At 52.7% G+C, this 19592-nt stretch overlaps 6 protein-coding genes across 6 annotated transcripts; 4 read left to right on the forward strand and 2 right to left on the reverse strand.

Annotated features, from left to right (window-relative positions):
• Positions 1-750: 750 nt before the first annotated feature.
• Positions 751-2246, reverse strand: CGCS363_v008656 (uncharacterized protein; the record flags this gene model as incomplete). Its single annotated transcript, XM_036640505.1, has 6 exons — positions 751-1096; positions 1150-1180; positions 1233-1297; positions 1361-1478; positions 1530-1902; positions 2073-2246. 6 exons carry the CDS (start codon positions 2244-2246, stop codon positions 751-753), a joined length of 1107 nt encoding a protein of 368 aa, XP_036495006.1.
• A 2235-nt stretch (positions 2247-4481) lies between these two features.
• Positions 4482-6426, reverse strand: CGCS363_v008657 (Cytochrome P450 monooxygenase lolP1; the record flags this gene model as incomplete). Its single annotated transcript, XM_036640506.1, has 6 exons — positions 4482-4613; positions 4673-5156; positions 5219-5344; positions 5431-5777; positions 5841-6037; positions 6138-6426. The coding sequence occupies 6 exons, from the start codon at positions 6424-6426 to the stop codon at positions 4482-4484; spliced, it is 1575 nt and encodes a 524-aa protein (XP_036495005.1).
• A 3248-nt stretch (positions 6427-9674) lies between these two features.
• On the forward strand, positions 9675-10443 carry tdiE-7 (putative methyltransferase tdiE; the record flags this gene model as incomplete). Its single annotated transcript, XM_036640507.1, has 4 exons — positions 9675-9835; positions 9886-10148; positions 10205-10361; positions 10413-10443. 4 exons carry the CDS (start codon positions 9675-9677, stop codon positions 10441-10443), a joined length of 612 nt encoding a protein of 203 aa, XP_036494195.1.
• Positions 10444-11120: 677 nt separating this feature from the next.
• Positions 11121-12290, forward strand: Ank3-4 (Ankyrin-3; the record flags this gene model as incomplete). Its single annotated transcript, XM_036640508.1, has 1 exon — positions 11121-12290. One exon carries the CDS (start codon positions 11121-11123, stop codon positions 12288-12290), a length of 1170 nt encoding a protein of 389 aa, XP_036495030.1.
• Positions 12291-13357: 1067 nt separating this feature from the next.
• dotC-8 (Efflux pump dotC) lies at positions 13358-15451 on the forward strand (the record flags this gene model as incomplete). The annotated part of the gene is made up of 4 exons (XM_036640509.1): positions 13358-14067; positions 14139-14164; positions 14218-15152; positions 15239-15451. The coding sequence occupies 4 exons, from the start codon at positions 13358-13360 to the stop codon at positions 15449-15451; spliced, it is 1884 nt and encodes a 627-aa protein (XP_036494278.1).
• Positions 15452-15959: 508 nt separating this feature from the next.
• CGCS363_v008661 (uncharacterized protein) lies at positions 15960-19388 on the forward strand (the record flags this gene model as incomplete). The annotated part of the gene is made up of 4 exons (XM_036640510.1): positions 15960-16746; positions 16804-16913; positions 17888-18361; positions 18684-19388. 4 exons carry the CDS (start codon positions 15960-15962, stop codon positions 19386-19388), a joined length of 2076 nt encoding a protein of 691 aa, XP_036494281.1.
• Between the last annotated feature and the right edge of the window lie 204 nt (positions 19389-19592).

Raw genomic sequence — 19592 nt, forward strand, 5'->3', positions numbered from 1 at the left:
CGGGCGTGGAGGGTCCCCGGGCTGCAATACGACATGTCCCATCGGGATGGCATGGCTATTCTGGAGAAGAACGGCCGAATCGTAGGCCGGATGATGTGGGCGACACCGGCCTGCGAGTGCAGGGTGATTGAGACCATCGAGCTGAAGATGCCCAACTTGTGTAACCCGAGGGGGTCAGGCTGGCAATGTTGAACTTTACAGACATCAAAGTGGCGCTACATATCTCAGCTCGTGTTACCTCGTCTGCCTGTAAATTAAGCGTATGCTTTAAGACTACCAATGGGGAGAAAGGGCTGCGACGACGTACGATCCGTGCCTCGCTTCCCAGCAAGCTGTGAGGGTGGATCAGTGCTGCAAGATACTGTTGCTATCCATCCACCGCCAACATCGGGCAATGCTGTAGCACTTAGTGACAACACATGCCGGCATCAAAAGACTTGAATGAAAGTTGAAAATCGAAATATTTCTTTGGCATTCCAATCGCGAGTCTGTATCACGTTTGCGAGGATAATCATGGTTTCAGGAGTATCTCAACCCAAGTTGGAATGCTCATACTATGAGCAAAAGGTTGTGACAGGCCTTTTACTTTTGAACACAAACCCCTTGTTTACCTCAAAGTGAGAAGTTGTTGCGTTTGTAAAAATATTCAAATCGAAAAACAATACGATAATAAGATAATGCTATTGCTCAAGATGCTCACGCAGACGCGCAGGCGCCCACACTCTCTGAGCCATATCAAACACCCTCACACTAGTCCTTATTTGACTCCACAGTGACAGTGAAGGCATCAGTCCTCACAATCTTTCCGTCAGAATCGTATTTCTCTAGTATACTCTCCTGGCTCCCCTTAGTAACGATGGTAGTCTGCACCACGCTCTTGAAGCTCTTCGATCCGCTCTCGCTCTGCGCCTTGTCGTTCGTCTGACGGCTGAAGGCCCTCATACTCGATCTCAATCTGCCGACGGTTCCGGGTCCCGAGTTTTGGTGCGTGTAGCGGCGGCTGCCGGAGGAGAAGATGCGTTTGCCGAAGGCGAGTTCGGCGAGGGGTTGGAGGACGGGGACGCAGGCCGCGATGATGATGACACTGCCTTCGAGGCTGTGAGGGGTTGTTAGTGATAGGATGAGTGGTGGTAGGGATCTTGATCTTACATTGTCCAGATCACGAGTTCAACGGTATCATCTGCAGGAAGTGTTAGTCACATTACAAAGCTGATAGACAGACAGAAACTTACAAGTAGGGTCGGAGCTGGCGAGCAGCGGTAGCCTTGTGCATTTGTAGATGACAACGATCGATGAACTGTGTGAGCGTTAGCACCAGTGGCTTCGGGTTATGGAGTAGCCACGGGTTGATGCGACTTACAGTGATCCAAAGCCAAGGGCAATGCTAAGCGCCACCTTCTTCCTAACATCCATCTGTAGCTTGGAAAGGACGACCGCAGGATAGATGGACAGGTAGACATCCGCGAAAGCGCAAAAGGCTACTCAAGTTAGTACAACTATTGTTCCAACCGGTGATGACGACAACCCACCTCCAGAGTAAGTAGCGAAGGCCACCAAGACCGACTTGTCCCAGCATGTTCCGCCCACCGAGGAGTCCCACTGAAAGCGTGCCGGCTGACATTGCGCGAAGATGATGGTGATGAAACCAATCAGGTTGGTCACGCAAAAGATACCCAAAAACCACAGGAATCTCTTGTGCCATTTGCTCGGGTTGAGGATGCGGGTGAGCAAGACGACGACAGCGGGCTTCGGCAGGCCAAATGAGAGAAGACCGGGTGGGTAGCCAGCAACGCTCCACAGAATGGCGCCCGACTTTTGTTCGGGCGTGAGGGTGTCGACGTGGTGTCCGTAGCCGTACGATACCGCTGCAGCGAGGGTTGCGACGTTCATCCAACCACAAACCTGTGATTATCGTTTGTCAGCCACGCCAGTCATTACGTGCATCGACCGACGATCCTTGAGCGAGGACCAGCAGTGACAAGCAACATTAAGTTTTCCAAGTGCAATCTAAGCCTTGGCGGATAATCCAAGCCGTCGAGCTGACGACATCATCCTGGGACACATGAACTTACCACCGACGCAAGAATCAGGTAGTCATCCAGGCGGACTTTCCCCATGATCCTTCCCCTCGTGAATATTCTCGCGGCCGCGAACAGCGTGCTGACGACCGAAACGCATATGACGACCGCGAGGGCCGCGGGCCCTCTGTTCTCGGCGTCCCGAGCCAACGAGACGTTGGTCGACATTTCGAACTGAGATGACCGTGCCGCAAACGCACAGTAGAAAAGTAAATTGAAGAAAAAGGGGAGTTCCAGCAGGAACAAGAAAAGGAGGAGTTGCCCAGACAAAATACACACTGGGTTTGAAGCATGGTCTTGGGGTTCCTCGCAATACACACACAATACAGACGCTCACACAAACAAGGAGTGAACATACTTCAGGGACGGTCCGCTGTTCGACATGTGTCAGTTGCGAACCGTGCATCGCGGGAAACCCACTTGTCTATTCATCAGCTAGTCAGACTATGCCCCGAATAGGGAATTTAACAAAAGTCAAATAGATTGATCCACGATGATTTCGTGGTTTAGAGTCGCATCGCCGGCAGGGGTCGCTCGCGCTACACCCCTCTCTCAGTGTCTCCAAAGGGCATTTAGGGTAGCACCAGCCTCCAGCGCGAGCCTGGGAATCTCACGATAACCCGCCTGTGTTGCCCTGAATTGGCGTTGTTGCAGGGGCGTGGCAACCACGTTTATGATTCAAGCATCGCAAGCCACGCACCGCGCTGCGCTTTGTCCGCGCCGCCCGCCTGGCTCTATCTTCTTCCCCCCTCTAGCATCCTACGAATAGGGCGACGAACCGGTGTTTGGGATTACCAATGTCTCACCCGATTCGCCAGACAATGGGGCGTTTTAGTCCAGATCCAGACCAATTCTTCATCTCCCCCTCGCCTTCGCTTTCCGCTGCGGAATGGAATGCATGATACTTGATTATCAGGTCTCTCTCTTCCCCACACACGTGGCGTTTTTGATGGGGTTAAGTTCGTCTGAAGTGCCTGCCGCTGTCACCTCGGCCTGCTTGGGACCTGCCCACCGGCTGAAAACTTGGCAACGCCTTGCTGTATCGCATTTCTGTCGTGCGCCCGCCGATCTTGTCCGTTGTTGGGCGATATTCCTGCAGCCTGCGTGTAAGCACAAATCAGCCGGCACCTATTTGCAGCCGGTAGGCGCGAACTGGCCAGGTCCTGAGTCGTCTAGCGCGGCTGGGGGCAGGCGACTTCAAACTTGATATGCACGCAAGATCAAGTCATCCCACCAGATTCGCGATCAAGGCTTTAGATGATGGGCGCTTTCTCCTACCCGAATCAGACCAAGACATCGTCAAGGAAGAGCCGAGGCAGCCGATGTCGGTCAGATGAGATATTGAAGCTGCGGTCAATGCGCGAAACGATCATGTCTGAGCGCGCGAGCATGCGGAAAAAGAATTGGACTCCATCGTGAGCCAGAAAAGAAATCCACTCGCAACGTGGACGAGGTCTGCTTACCCCCTGGGACCCAGGTCCATCCATCCCTTCGTCACTCGTCAGCTTTTCCCCGGACCAGTCATCCTTGCAAATCTTGGGTCGCCAATTCCACGCCGCAATGCAAGCAAGAGCTTGGTTGCCTTTCCTCTCTCTCTCTTCCTCGCTTGCGTCAAGTTTTCCTGGTCTCTGGAAATCCCGAGACATGACGGGGTGGTGTTGCCAGAACGGTGGGTGTGGGGGAGATGCAACTCGGTGGCTGTTGCCAAGGCAGCCTCGTCAGATTCTGGGACGCGAAAGGTACGATGCGGGCGGACATTCGGGCCCCTCTAATGTGCGAGGGTGCAGAGACATCATCTGGACGATGTGGAGGAGATTAAGGCAGGTTTGTGTTTCTTGATTCTGCACGACGCCGCTCGCTTCCGAATCCGCGGGTTTAGCCTGACGGCAAAACATCAGCGATAACGACTCCCATGACTTGAATCACGACGTTGTCCCCAAGCAGAGCGAACCGACGAATCCTTTTTTGAGATGCCCCATACTTGCCGAAGCCAAGCCCACTTCCCGGTGTCCTAATGTTTAACATTCTTAACGGTCCAACAGCCAGGTGACCATTCCCTTCCATGAATCGTCCCAGAAAAGTTGTCTCTCTTTGCACTCCCAACCATTACCTTGCCGACGACGCCGAAATGGGGGCCGTTGTTGACGAAACGCACAACATGCATGATGGTCTCACGAACAACCCACAGTCGTGACTCGTGACTCGCGCGCGGCCGCTTTTCAGTCAGAATTCTACGCTTGCTCATTAACAAATTAACCGCTGATAGCTACAGTCATAATCATCGTAAGTCCCCGTACCGCGGTACCTGCCCAGCCTGTCTACCAAAACACCTGCTTCCCCAAAACCGGATACAATTTACACACAAAGCCTCCGTCCGCTCCAAAGCTGGCTGGCTGGCCAGCGCTACTGCTCTTCCGTCTGAAAATCGCGCTTGTATCCTCTAAGCCAGAACTCGTTCTGGACGAAAATGCCGTAGTTGCGGGAGTTCCACGGGTTGGTCGGGTCGACCAGCTTCCAGTCGTATCTCCTCAGAAGCTGCAAGTCCAAAAGTTAGTCAACCCGTCTTCCTTTAGCTTATCGGGGGGGGGGCTTACCTCGACAAAGATCTTCCTCAACTCCATCAAAGCCACGTCGCGGCCCAGGCACTTCCACTTGCCGTACCCAAACACCAGCTCCAGGGTGCTCTCCATCTGTTTCAACCGGTCCGGGTCCGCCTCCAGCCAGCGCTCGGGCCGGAACTCGAGGGCATCGGGGCCCCACACATCGGTCCGGTGAAACATGCCCCACGCGCCGTACCCGATCCGCGTGCCCTCCGGCAGGTACACGCCCTTCCACGTGTCGCCGCCCTTGGGCACCTCCTTGGACATCTGGCCGACGACGGGCGGGAAGATGCGCAGGCCTTCCTTGATGACGGCGGCGAGGTAGGGCATCTCGCGGGCCTCGGATTCGGTGATGATGGGCAGCGAGGGCTTGGTGGCTTCGATCTCGGCGCGGAGGGTGGCGACGACGCTGGGGCTGGTGATGAGGTGCAGGAAGGTGCCGCGGATGGCGGTCGCTGTTGTATCGGAGCCGGCGAGACTGAACAAGACGATTGTGAGTATTTCATATAATCTGGCGTTGGGCGACGGGCATGGGCTTACATCTGCATGAGGATCTCTGAGGAAGCCTCTTCTTGGCTGAGACCGTGGGCGATGAAGGAGCCGAGCATATCTCTCTGCGTCTTCTTTTCCGGTCCGAATCGCTCGGCGACAACCTTCTTGGCAATTCTGTCCATGGTCAGCTCCCGTCACTTCATGGTAGCCACATTACGCTTGCGTGCTGATGCACACGGAACAGCTTCTTGGGAACTCACCCAATAGTCTTGCCAACACCAATCGCATCCTTCTCAGAGGGCAGCATGCTCCTGAAGAGCGGCGACGACATAAGCGACAACAACCAGGGCAGGACGGCAGTCAGCACCACGTTGGGCATGTTATGCTCCATGGTGTGGATGTACTCGTGCACATCCGAGTCGCTCGCCAAGTCACCAAAGGGTTCGCCAAAGGCCAGGTCGGAGATGACGTCGAGGGTGAAGTACTGGGCCTTAAGGCCAAAGTCGAAGGGCGTGTTCTCCGACACGTACTTGTCGATAAGGTCCATGAAGCGCAGGATGTTCTCGTTGATCTTGGACTCGAAGTTGTCGACTTCCTTTCCGGAGTACTGAACGAAAAGTTAGCCCAACAGGTCTCTCCAACCACATTCCGAGGATGCGACATCACTTACACCGGCAGCCATCTGCGCCCTCAGCTTGGAGTGCAACTCATTGTCCCTCACAGACAAGACGTTGTCCTTGCCAGGGTCAAGCCTCATAGCGTCGTACCATCTCGACCGCTTGTAAGTCGTGCGCACGCCCAACATGCGCTTCCACAGCTCCGGGTCGCTGGTCATGAGATCATTCGGCCCAACCCGCACAAGCGATCCTATCAAAAGACAGGCAAGTCAGCAAACACACCTCTCTCTTTACTTCTGTTACACACAACACCGGACGTCTGCTGGATCGTTTGAGCACGTTACACGTACCGTACTTGAGGAACGCATCGTAAAAGTCGAGATGCTGGCGGCCGCCGTACACGGTCCGGACGAGCCACCACTTTGAGAACCCCGCGCCGGGCGGGCCCTGTACGTGCCGCAGACGCGCATACTGGCGGACGACGGACGTCACGGCGTACAAGACCAAGATCGAGAATGCGACGGTCGCATAGCTGGCCAGGCTGTGGCGCAGCAGCGGCTCCTGTTCGTTCGGACGACTAGCATCGACACTACTCATGGCAGCGTGCACGAACTCGACGGTTTGATTCATGTTGTGCATTTTGTAAGAGAAGGGAAAGAGGGAAAAAAAAGAGGGACAAAAGAGACGGAAAGGAGGGAATGATCAACACAAGAAAAAAATTAAGATAACAAAAAAGACTGAGCGTTTCGTTTGGATGGTCGCGTCCGTGTTCCCGCGCTACTGGGAAGACCTGGGAAACGGGGGGTGGTGGGCAACAAAAATCGACGAGGGAGGAAACAATAGTCTGGGACGAGACGGTCGGTATATGAAGAAACCTTGGAAAGGATAAGAAGGTTAAATTCGGCATATGAGACACCAAAACACCAGGGCTCCAGTTCGTCGAGACCAGCAATACGGGCAGATCATTTTAAAAGATCCATGAGGACGGGGGGGAAGGGAGGGATTGATAGGGGTTCAGCTGTCCGTGCTTCACGGCGGGTGACTTGGTGCAAGATTCCGGGTTGCCATCGTGAATTTTTTTTTTTGGCTTGGATGAACATGGACTGTGGCCAGCCGCTGCTGCGCTGCCCCCATCACACCTCAACGTCAGAGCACAATGTCACTTCATCTTCCGCGCTATCTGGCCGCCACGATGGATGCAGGTAAGCTTGCTTTGCGTGCCCAGCCTTTTGGCGGCGGTGATGTGCTGCCGCGTGCGTGTGTTGAGTGGAGGTGGTGGTGTATGTGTGTGTGTGTCTGGTGGTGTATGGATCATGGTGGTGTGTGGTTTGTTTGTTTTTTCTTCACAGCCAGCTGCAGCCAACCTGATACGTTGGAGTCCAGACCCTCTCTCGCCCCTTCCAGTGACATGCGTTCATCTGTGTGCAATGTCTGTGATGGGCCTCATATCGTCGTCGTGGACACACACACAAACCACACCGTCCACACAGAGACAGACGCACAAGACCTTAGACAGGAGGAAGATCAGGTAGGGGGCGACGACTGGGTCGCAAAGGGGGGCCATCCTGGGTCCATGCGGCTACCCGCAACGGCACATCGGCGAGGTGGATATGGGCCAATGGTTCCCACTGCCGCCTTGCTTATTTCGCATATGGACGCCCGGTTCGCAAAACGTCCAAAGGTCCATAAACAGCAAACCGAAGTCCTCTTACTCAACGGGTCTCTGCAGATTACCGCACTCTACAAACCTTACGAAGCCTTGTCTTCGGGGGTCGTCGGGGGCGGGCGGACAGCGCCAGCACACCGGTTGACTCCTGTCAAGGACCCCATGAATGCTCAATTACGCCACTCACACAACCGCTTTGTGGGGGGCCACACTGCCTTTTTGACGGCTGCTTGCCTTGTAGCTCCCCGGCTTAGTGTGTGATGATGCAAGTTGACACCTGCCGGACCGCGGCGCGGCGGAGCGGGGAGGAGGGCGGCCATGGAAGAAGGACACGGCCTGTTTTCTTCTGGGTGTTCGGGGAGGACCCGACGGAGGGAAAAACTTGGGCCATCTCTTTCTTCTGGTGTTGGATGCACAATCGGTGATGTATGATGGACAATGATGGAGGGCGCTGCGGCCACCAACGGCCCCCAGGGGCGGTTTGAACTCTGATCGACGGGCGGCAGGACGTTTGAGAGCAGACACACTTTTTCTTGATTCTTGCTTCTTCTTTTACCCCGTTCAGTCATTGGGGTCCGTTGGTCTCCCCGCGGAGACAGACACACTCACACACTCACACGCTGCAGATGCCCGAATGCCCGGGCGCTTCATTGGGCTGAAGCCGTGTGTCTTGGTTATGCCTGAGCATCCGCGTGGGCACTACCCCTTCGCCGAGGTCCAAGAACCAATCCGCCCTCCAAAAAAAGTTCCAAAAAAAAGTCCCCAAAAAGCAACGACGATTAGGCGATAGTGTCTCTGCGATCGTTTCTTGTCATCGTCCCCCGTTTTCTTATTCCCGCGCATGCACCTCTTTTGTTTCGCTCTTCGAGTTCCACGTACGACTAATCAACTCGCCGTTGGATCATCAGGTCATCGGGCAGTCATCTCGTTCTTCCAGTTTTTCTGTCGTTTTCCTGTTTTCTTCTGCCGAGAGTTGAGTGATGGCGAGTTCGGGGGCGGCGGGGTCGGATGCGGGCGCGGGTGCGGGTGCGCATCCGGCACCACCAGCGGCGGCCGCCACGGCGCCTTTGGAGGCGGATGTGAGTATGGAAGATGTCGCTGTTGGGCTTCCCCACCACCCTCTGCGTGGCTTTTTTTGGTCAACTTCTGGGCTGATCACTTTTGGGGGCAGGTTGGTGATGATGAAAATGACGGCGGCGATGCAGATTCCGCCATGGGGGAGGTGAGGACTTTGCCGCCCGCCCGAGCCCCTCTCTCAGTCGCATTACGTGTCTAATCGGAAATTCGGATACTGACATTCGGTTTTCTTGTTTTGGAGTCTGTGCTTGGGTCTTCAATGTCAATGACCAGCAGCATCATGCGATATCGCGAAGAGAACGGGAGGACCTACCACTCATTCCGAGAAGGCAGTGAGTTATTCGTATTCATCTACCATAACCCTTCATATCCCATCTGCCGAAAATTGTGCCAAAACTGACGGGGCCCCCCTTCCCAATTTCCAGGATATGTCTTACCCAACGACGCGGTAAGTAGCCACAATTCTGTTCCAAGCGAAGGGAGCCGAGGCCACGGAACCCGAGAGAAGAATAATTGCCCGTTGACGCCCGAGTCAGGTTGAAAACGACAGACTAGGTCAGCCAGACCCCTTGGCGGGAACAGGCCGATCGCGAGATTGTTAGACATTTTGGAGTTAGCGCTGACGTTTTCATACGTGTGTGAGCGAAAAAACAGACCTCCAACATCACCTGTACACCCTCACGTTTGATAACCAGTTGTTTACGTGTCCGGCCGGCCGGGACAAGCCGCTCCGCCGGGTACTAGATGCAGGAACGGGGACGGGGATTTGGGCCATGGACCTTGGTACGAAAAATGGGCACTCAGCCACGCTCTCGCTGTCTTTCGCCCTGGGCCCACTTCACTTCGCTTCCTTCAATTCGCTTCCAACTTCCTTCGTTGTCTGGCTGGGGCCTTGGCTTTTTTATTTCCCGGATGTTGAGTGCTGACTTTTTGTGGCTTGCGCTGGGTTTGACTGCAGCCGATGAGCATCCAGAAACTCTTGTGAGTTCATGCTGTGTTCAGCTTCCCACGCAAGGGGGGTTGGGGTGATTTTCATGTGGCTTACGGGAGATAGATTACCGGCGTGGACTTGAGTCCGATCCAGCCAGTATTGTCAGTATTGATGACTGCATAGCCAATCTGCTAGCGTCGCAGGAGCTAATGCATGCATAACGCCAAAAACAACAGTGTCCCACCGAATGTCACATTCTATGTCGATGACCTGGAAGACGAATGGACGTATTCTTACAAGTTCGACTTCATATACGGCAGAATGCTAACAGGCTCGATCGCCGACTGGCCGAGGTTTATACGGCAAAGCTTCGAGTGCGTTCTCCCGCAAATGGCGGGTTTCTCGTGTGGCTGACGCGCCCCAGATTTCTTGAGCCGGGTGGTTGGTTGGAGCTGTCAGATATCCTACTCGATCTGAAAAGTGACGACGGCACCGTAACACCCGCATGCGCCGCTCAGAAATGGGCGACACACATGCTCGAGGCAGCGGCGGTTTGGAAGAGGCCGCTTGATAGTTGCAAATTCTACAGAGAGCAGCTCGCTGCGGCCGGATTTAGAAACATCAAGCAAGAGATCTACAAATGGCCGTCGAGCTCGTGGCCGAAAGACCCAAAGTACAAAGAGCTAGGTATAAGATTTCTACAGAAAAAAAGGCAGATCTGGTTCAGACTAACATTGGCTCAGGTATGTGGACATACGAGAACCTTGGAAACGGCCTTTCGGGATTGAGCCTAGCATTATTTACGAGAGCACTCGGCTGGTCGCCAGCACAGCTCGAAGTGTTCCTGGCGGAGGCCAGGAAGGATATGAGGGACAAGTCGATACATGGATGGTGGCCAATGTGAGTGTTGCAGTTGACTATTGAGTGGACCATGTGCCTAATGGGTCTTAGATATGTTGTATATGGTCAGAAGCCCGGTTAAAAACAACTTCTTCGCTCCGTTTCATTTTACAGACTAGTCCAAATCAAACAGAGAGTTTCTCTGCATCGCTGCCGAGATAATACCTCACGACTGGCTAGGCTTCTTTTCGTGCATGCTTCTTCAACTTAAACTAGAATTTTGTTATGTTACGTGCAGACCGTGTTGACTGCTACATGTTTGTTACTCCAACGGAGACTTTTACCAGGACATCGCCTATTTATCATATGTCTAGGCGGCTATATTTCCTATGTACTTGGTAGCTTTAATGAGGATAATGATAGTGGACGACGACGGTGGACGACGACGGTGGACAACGACGGTGGACGACGACGGTGGACGACGACGGTGAAAGACAATAACAGCAACGACAATAGTAACGATAGCAGCAACGACGATGACGGTCACATAGAGCGTAGCCACAGAAGAAGTAGTCGCTTGGACTGTGAAACCTCTTAGCTCTATAGCTAACTCCTTCTTTGGTAACCTTTTTTTCACACTTTACCGCCTGTGGGTACACCTTAAATACCACTAGATAACCCTGACGGGGAAATAGGTGAGGGCCAGGATGTCCTACGCCATGGAGAAACCTCTGTGGTCACCTCTGGGGTGTATTAAGCGGGCGCGAGTCGCCAGGGGGCAGCACACCAACAAATTCAATCACTCCCATCAACGTCAAAATGACAAGTCTTCAACATATGCCCGGCGAGATCATCTGTTTGATTGCAGAGTTTGTTTTCTTCCCTGACCTTGACACGACCAGTCCGTACGACGATGGGGTCACGGTAAGAAGTAAGTACCGCGCTGATGGCACTTTTGACCACTGGCAAGATATTGTCGACTTGTCACAGACTTGTAAAGACCTCTACAAGCATGTTCAACCTCTGCTTTATAAGTGGGACAATCTTTACAATCACTCTTCAGCCTTACTGCTATCGACCAAGAACGGCAACGTGGACGGCGTTCTGAGATCGCTGCAGTACGGCGCTGACACCGAGACTCCAGACTATACTCAGCGCCAGAACACCAAACCATTTAAAGAAGATCCGTACAGTTATGGCGTTTCATCCTCGTCGGTGGCTTTGCATTGGGCTGCGATCGGTGGTAACGCTAAGATTGTAGACGCCCTGCTCAATCACGGCGCCAATGCCGACGCCCGCTGCACGCTGAGCACCCGAGCTGACGGAGCAAAGGTTCGGTTCGTGCACGATCAGTTCGCTCTCTTTTCATACTGTACACCGGACTCAAATTGGCTGCTCCAAACATACACACGTCGCCGCCTTGCGAGATCACTTGGCGTGAACGCTCTCTTCTTCGCCTTGAAGTCTGCCAGCAAGGACGCTGCTGCTTCTTCAGCCAACAGACTTGTTCTCTGCAGAAAGTTGATAGAATCCGGGGCATCGCCGGTGGTCCGCACCTATGATGGGCTCCACGCCCTCCACGTAGCAGCTGTCTATGGACTGGAAAACATCACGGACTACCTGCTTGCAGAGGGGCATTGCGATCCCAACGTGACTGACGACAAAGGGGACACCGCATTGCATTATATAGGCCAAAACCTCGCGAGCTCCCGGACAGAGGCTGTTATCCAACGACTGCAAGAAGCTGGGGCGGACATCAACGCCCCGAATAGGGAAAACATGACCCCCTTGGACCTGGCTGTTCGCCGAGATCTTTCTGACACTGCCTTGTATCTCCTAAGGCATGGGGCACAATGGCGTGCAAAAACAATCGACTACTACTACAGCTATTACGGCTCCGAAAGTTATTTTCGTTACGATATTGGAAACAACGGACTGGCCCCGCCCAATGTAGAAGGCTACGAATCTGATGTGCCTGAACCATGGTAAGCGCATGCTGTTTAGACGACGACAACAACAAAAACAACAGCGATAGGGACAGAGAGAAGTGATAGAAACAGGGACGATATGTACGGACGACGGGGACGACGGGGACGACGGGGACGATAAGTATAAGAAAGCCATTATACGAGAATGAATTCTTAGACATTATCTTTTACTGCTTAGTTAGCTGGAAGCCGGATAGTAAAACCTATTGAGTATAAAGCTTGAGTATTCTGTGTTACTACCGGTGTACGATGATAAAAGTCTATTGCAGTCAAAGATCGCATGGAATAAATGTATTTTTCTTTTGTTTTCCATATCGCAATACCGATCCAGAGTTCAATTTCAGACCGCTCAGCTAGACTTTCGCTCATGTGGGCCATTCGCGACAAAATGCAGCATGGCTAGCAACGCGGATAGCCGGTCTAGGAATCGAGAAATATTTGTTTCTCGCCATCTTCATCACGTCGTATTTGTAGCGCATGAGGTTTATTTATCCATAGGTACACACCACGTTCTATTTGTATCTCATTCTGTTTGCTGCCCGTCCCTCTCCAAATCAGTTCTTGTAAAGGGCAACATCGACTACCGCCGTATGTTTTGCAACACGGCCTTGATACACGAAGGTCGCGGTGGCGGGAAGTCAGATTCTAGTCAACCAAACTGCTGGTCAAATACTGTTCCTTCATACGTCCATAACATACGTATTTGTAACGCAATCAAAGGCTCATTTCCGTTCTTTAACTCTACCGCGACCATTGCCAGCAACGGTCTTTCGAAATCGTGCCAGTGGGCGTTCCAAGTAACAATATGCGTAAGCACAATGCTGCCAAGCATCCTTCAGAGCCTTGGAGAGTACCAAGCGCCAATCATATTCGCGTTATCTCTTGCTGCCTTCGAATTGTCGTCGGCCAAGCCAATTATCCGAGACCGACTCCGTCTGACAGCGTCACACCACTATTTGACGAAGGTCCCTTTACATCCCCGTTTGATCCGGTGTTTGCTGATAACCCATCGACGTTTCCGCTTCGTTCTCTTCAGATTTCTCACTTCACATCGCAATTGAGATCATCATGTCGTTAGGACTCGCTGCAATCTATCCTGAGGGAACCGGTGATAGAATCGGGATTTCTTCGCGTTTGCAGCAAGATGGAGACGAGATACAACCTCCTGTCCCTTCAACCGCGCCAAAATCCCCGCCAAAGGCCTCTCCTCAGAGAAGAACGACGACGCAAACCTTCAACCATTCTAATAATGCGCACCCCGATCTGCCACCGGATGACGACCCCGATACCGACATGCCAAAACTCTCAGGGACGACCATTGCTCTGACTATGGCGTCACTCTGCCTATCAGTCGCCCTCTCAGCTCTGGACATGACTATCGTGACCACGGCTATTCCAAACATCGTGGCATCGCTCGATTCGGTCGCTGGTTACATTTGGGTAGGCTCGGCCTTCATCCTCGGTTTCACCGCCGTGACGCCCATCTGGGGTTCCGTCGCAGACCTCTGGGGGCGGAAGCCAATCATCCTCTTGGCTTTGACAATCTTCCTGGTCGGAAGTCTGCTGTGCGCGCTCGCGCCTCATATGGACGCCCTCATCGCCGGCCGCGCCGTTCAAGGGGTCGGCGCATCCGGTATGGGCGTCATGGTCAACACCATTATCTGCGACATGTTTTCGCTTCGCGACCGCGGCTTGTACCTTGCTATCACATCCATCATTTGGGCCATCGGTAGTGCGGTCGGTCCTGTACTGGGCGGTGTCTTTGCGACGAGACTGGAGTAGGTCCCATTCCTGTCACTCAAGCAGGCGCTGCAAGCAAGTTGTCGTTTGCTAACGGTCCTTTTACCAGTTGGCGATGGTGTTTCTGGATTAATCGTGAGTGAATTTGCATGTGTTAATTGGCGTATGGAGACTGATTAACTATCAAGTACCGATCGGCGGCGTGGTCTTTGTTGTACTCTTTTTCTTTCTCGATCTCCCATCCCCCAACACCTCCGTTGTGGCCGGACTTAAGGCAATTGACTGGACAGGCAGTTTGTTTTGCATGGGCGGGTCACTGATGGTCCTTCTCGCTCTGGACTTTGGCGACGTCACGCATCCCTGGTCTTCCGCTACGGTCATCTGTCTCATCGTCTTCGGCCTCGTCGCCATTGGCATCTTTCTCATGAATGAGTGGAAGCTCGCCGCCAATCCTGTGCTTCCCTTACGGCTGCTGTCAAGCTGGTCGAAAGCGGCTGCATACTTCGTCTTCGCTTTCAACGCTTTCGTCTTCATCGGGATCACGTACTATCTCCCCTTGTATTCACAAGCGGTATTGGGCGTCGACGCGTTAACGTCTGGCCTGTATTTGCTGCCGCTAATTGTCTCCTGCTCGTTATCTGCGGCTTGTGCAGGCGTGTTCATCCAGAAGACTGGTCGTTACCGGGTGCTGATGTACGCAGCGCAGGTTCTCCTGACACTAGGCACTGGGCTTCTGATCAATCTCGAGTTCGAACGCAACCTAGCAAAGCTCTTTGTATTCCAGATCCTCACCGGCATTGGCGTCGGGCTCAACATTGAAGCTCCCGTCCTGGCGGCTCAGGCTGCAACCACAGTACGCGACACAGCTGCCGTGCTGGCAACAATGAGCTTCCTGCGCTCCATCGCGACAGCCATCTCTGTCGTTGTTGGTGGTGTCATCTTCCAGAATCAGATGAAGGCAGGGAACTCAGTCTTAGTTGACCAAATTGGTCACGACTTAGCAAGTCGATTCGACGGGGATAACGCGTCGGCTCACGTTGAAGAAATCGGACTACTTTCTGCAGGCCAGCAGGTACCTGTGAGACAGGCCTATTTTGGAGCATTAAGGACTGTGTGGATTATGGTAAGTGATTGGTGCTCAGTGCATCCGTCTAGGCGTGGAGTGCTTCAATAATCGACAAGTCCTTCGTTGCTAACCTGGTCACATAGTATGTCGCCTTTGCGGGGTTAGCTACTGTGCTGAACCTGTTCGTGTCGGAATACCATCTGAGTGACGAGAGAAATGCGGTCGTTCTCGGTGTCGACAGGGGAAATTTTGGCCCATCGGGCCAGCCAGGTCAAGAGGTGGGCATACCTCTGGAGACATCAGGTCGGCAACGCGATGGGAATCAGCAGCATACCCTGAGAAACAGAGGAGCATGATAGCTAAGTGTGATAGAGGTATCGACTTGAATCGCCTGCGCTATGGTGTAAGTTAATGTAGGCGGCTTGATCCTACCCTGTCGGTCCACCCGTCTAGCTAGAACTAAAATGGCTTTACAAGTTCGGTTGTTTTGAAAACTTAGAGGCAAGCTGCAGTACTTGTGCATAGCACACCGTGGCCGAAAAGGATGTATGATCAGGCCCACTAGAAAGGTTGTTGTTTTCTTAGGGAAGATTCCTCATAAGCTCCACATGATCCGTATGTCCTGCCGAGACCTCCTATGCTTCCTACGTTTCCTATCTTTGATTTAATCATCACCATTGTCACCATCGCCGTGATCTCGTATCGCCTATACTATCGTCGTCTATCATCATTACTATTTTCTTCGCTACTGTTGTCCTTACAGAAGTAAGTTAGGGATCACTGCCCTGGTAGTCAACTGACACTGCCTGGCTAGCAAAACTCCTCATATTGTATCACCCCGCAAACAGAGATCACGATCCCATCATGCCACGACTGTCAGATCAAGATGACGGCGTCGAGAAACTAACCCCTGACATTCTTTCCCTTCCGGCAGACGTCTTTCTCCTAGTCACCGACGCTATTCTTGAGGCCGAGACCCTTGATATGAACCAGGGTGTGGGGAAAGGCCTTACTATATATGACCACATAAAATTCTTCGGCAAAGGTGAATTTTGGTGGCAGTCATGGGATCAGGTGGAGTTGAATCGGGGCGCGTTCGACAGATGGAAAGATCTAGCACGCTTCGGAGCGACTTGCAAGACGCTCTATTTGATGGTGACCCCCATATTGTATCGATCTGATGCAAAGTACAACTACTCCTCTGCGTTGATGATATCTGCAAGGAAGGGCGTACTTAGTGGAGTTCTTAGGTCTCTGGAGTACGGAAAGGCCGACCCGAACATGGATGATCACACTCTCTTCTTCCACTGGGCTCGGGTACACGGAGTATCCCAGAAGCTCCCGCCACTGAAGATTTCGAGGGAATGCGTCTTACCCTCCCTTACCCCCTTGCATCTTGCATGCTTCTATGATCATCCCGAAATCGTCGAAGCACTTCTGAATCACCAAGCCGATATTAATAAAAGGGCCCACGCATGGTGTACTAGAGAGATTGAAGGACCTTACCGTCCATATGCCCAGGATGTTATGTTTGGGGTCACAAAATGGGAATTTGTCGCCGACAAGCAGACACATAGTCCAATGCCTCTATTCGGAGCGAATGCGCTCTTTTTCGCGTTCAAGGCAACTCAGTACAACTGTGACTGTTCCGGTAAGAAAATATCTGCACACAAACCGCGGTGTTTTGTTTATGCTAATAGCTACGAAGGATGCACGAAATGGGCCTTCATGGAAGGTCTTAAAGGAATCAAGAAAGATGCTATTGCGCATGATGCAAAGGCTGTTATGAAAGGTTCCCATACATGGGATATCGACACGGTAATACGCCTTTGCCAAGCTGGATGCGACCTCATCACAAGGCAGTACGGAAGTTTACATGCCTTACATCAGGCATGTGCTTATGGTCTCGTCGAAGTAGCAGAATATCTGATCCGAGGTTTGCACGTTGACCCGAATGTCCGGGATAACAATGGACTCACCCCGTTGCACTATATGGCGATAAATCAAGAAACATTGTGGGAAGATATTGACTTCCATGAGGTTGATGCTGATCAAATGGAGAGAACATTTTTTCTCCTCCTCGCTTCTGGCGCAAACGTCAATGCGAAAACTAACTCGGGTGTCACAGCCATTCAAGACGCGTTGAGATCACCTGATGGCCTACATTTGGCGTGTTTGCTGCTGTGGAACGGATGCAAATGGGACCCCGAGTACGAGGCTATCTTGGATAGGAATCGTCGCGCACACGAGGAAGATAAAAGAGAGATTAGGAGGACGCTTAGATATATCAGGATCCATGGTCCAGTCAAAGGGTATAGATTTTTGGCCGATGAAGGCCAAGACACTTGAGTGAAGCAGGTGTCCCTGGTTGAAGCTCTTTCAACTAGGCGAGAGGCAGGGATTGCGGAAGGAAACAAGTGTATTGTAGCTCGAATAAATTGGCGCATACGATGTCACTAATGCTCGGTATTGGTTTTTGACAAAGCAAACGAAGAATGAGATTCTTTACTACCGAGCTTTGTACCCCGTAGGTGCGTGTCCGAGTGTCTGTGTCGAGTTCGCTGGTCATAATTTGGAGAGGATTAGTAATCCTACTCTGACGTTCTTTGCGATAGGCCTTCCGGCGACGGTAGCTTCAACTGCTTGTTTTGTTCATAACAAGTGCGAACATGGCATATAGAGGACGAGTATCCAGGGGATGCCTCAATTGTAAGGAGGGTAGAGTCAAGGTAGGAATATTCGGCTTGCTCAAGTTTCCTCTCGTCGCTCCCTGCTCACAGTCCCCCGACCAGTGCGACGAGGAGAAACCGGCATGTTCACGGTGCCGACGCCTCAAGTACGTCTGCCCCGGCTACCCAGACCAGTGGACCCTAGTCCTTCGCCAACAGGACACACACGCCAAGGAGCATGTGCGAAAGAGAGTCGAGAAGGCTCAGAGGCGTCGAGCTGAGGCTGGTGGAGGTCAGCTGCAAGGGAGAAACATCACTTCACCGCCGCCGGCCTGGACGCCATTTGTCGGCCCTGAGACGCCGAGTGTCTACAAATTCTTCACTGACTACACCTCGAGGTCTGGCATTGCTTACCTCACATCTTTGAAAGACTGCTATGCCTTGCAGCCTGCTTCGTGTCTTTCCAATGCCATTCACGCCGCAGCGCTGGCCAGCGTGGCCCGCCAGCGCTCCGAAGTCGGGCTAATGGATCGCGCGCGACTGACATATGGAAAGGCGATACGCGAGGTGAACAGGGCAATCCAGGATGAGGGTCTGGTAAGAGATGACTCGGTGCTCGTTTCGCTGTTTGTCATGGGTTTCTTTCAGGTATGAGGTTGCAGAATGTCTCTTGCTCACCTTGTTCACAAGACTCTGCAGATCATCGCGGCAGAATTTGCTCCGGACCTTAACCCGACTTCTGAGCCGGGGTGTCATCCCCACGCTCGTGGGGCGCTGGCGTTATTTCGCTATCGAGCGCAGCACCGGCTAAGCAACGCGCTGGATTGCACTCTACTTGTGATATTCCAGCATCTCAGGGTATTGTCCCATTCTCCCATTCCACTCAAATGACCGATCACTCTGCTGACTAGAATATCAGCTGGCAGACCTCTTCACGACATCTTACATGATCCCTCCCCTCTGGTTTGAACTTGAAGCGTTCATCAACTCTCTTGGCCGGGGTTCTTTGCTGGATCCCTTGGTTCGACGAGCCGTGGATATTAAGATCCGTTTCATGTCCGCAACATTAGGGCAAGCCTCTGATTCTCTCACAGACATCGCCAGATCAGGCGTTTTGGTGGCTCAAGACCTCCAAGATGCTGCCAACAGCGTAAACTTCGACCCCAAGTTCGACGGTCCGCCGCCCGCCGTGTTCAATGCACTTATTAGCATCTCGAGCGCCACCCACGCCGCTGTCGCAAGATGCCTCTATCTGACAGTCCGACTACACATCTCTGAAATAATCTCAAAAGCAACCAGTGACTCATTGGACGACATGAGCATGCATCTCGACCAGCAGCTGTTAAGCATGCCAGCTGCTGCACCTTCTCTAGTGAATGAACTAGGCAAGGCGCTCGGCTGTGATGGGGGGCCGACCCAGGACGGCCCAGGCGTGGGCATGCTAGTCTTTTCACTCCTCTGGCCGATGACGGCCATGCTTCAGTCTAATCTGGTTGACGAGTACAGTAAAGGCTGGGTCGCGTGGAGGCTTCGGGAGCTCAGCGCTGCCTGTGGATTTGGCCTCGCGGAAACTATCGTCTCACAGATGGTGCCTGGTGGCGCTCAAATTGAACCAGCTACATGAAAGGCTCCTTGGAATTCGGACACCTCGGTCTGCGAAAATTATTAGTACCAGGGTGAAAGTTTGGCTGCTGGCAGCACGGTAGCGTGCACGAGCTGAGATCGAGCATTTTGACTTGAGATACTAGGATGAGGTTTCAATTACGACCAATCATAGTTCGCCATCGCTCACACTACCCAAAATGGTTTAGTCTTAGTGTTCTGTGTT

Source organism: Colletotrichum siamense (genome assembly GCF_013390195.1).
Source record: "Colletotrichum siamense strain Cg363 chromosome Unknown KSG_Cg363_contig05, whole genome shotgun sequence".
Lineage (NCBI taxonomy): Eukaryota > Fungi > Ascomycota > Sordariomycetes > Glomerellales > Glomerellaceae > Colletotrichum > Colletotrichum siamense.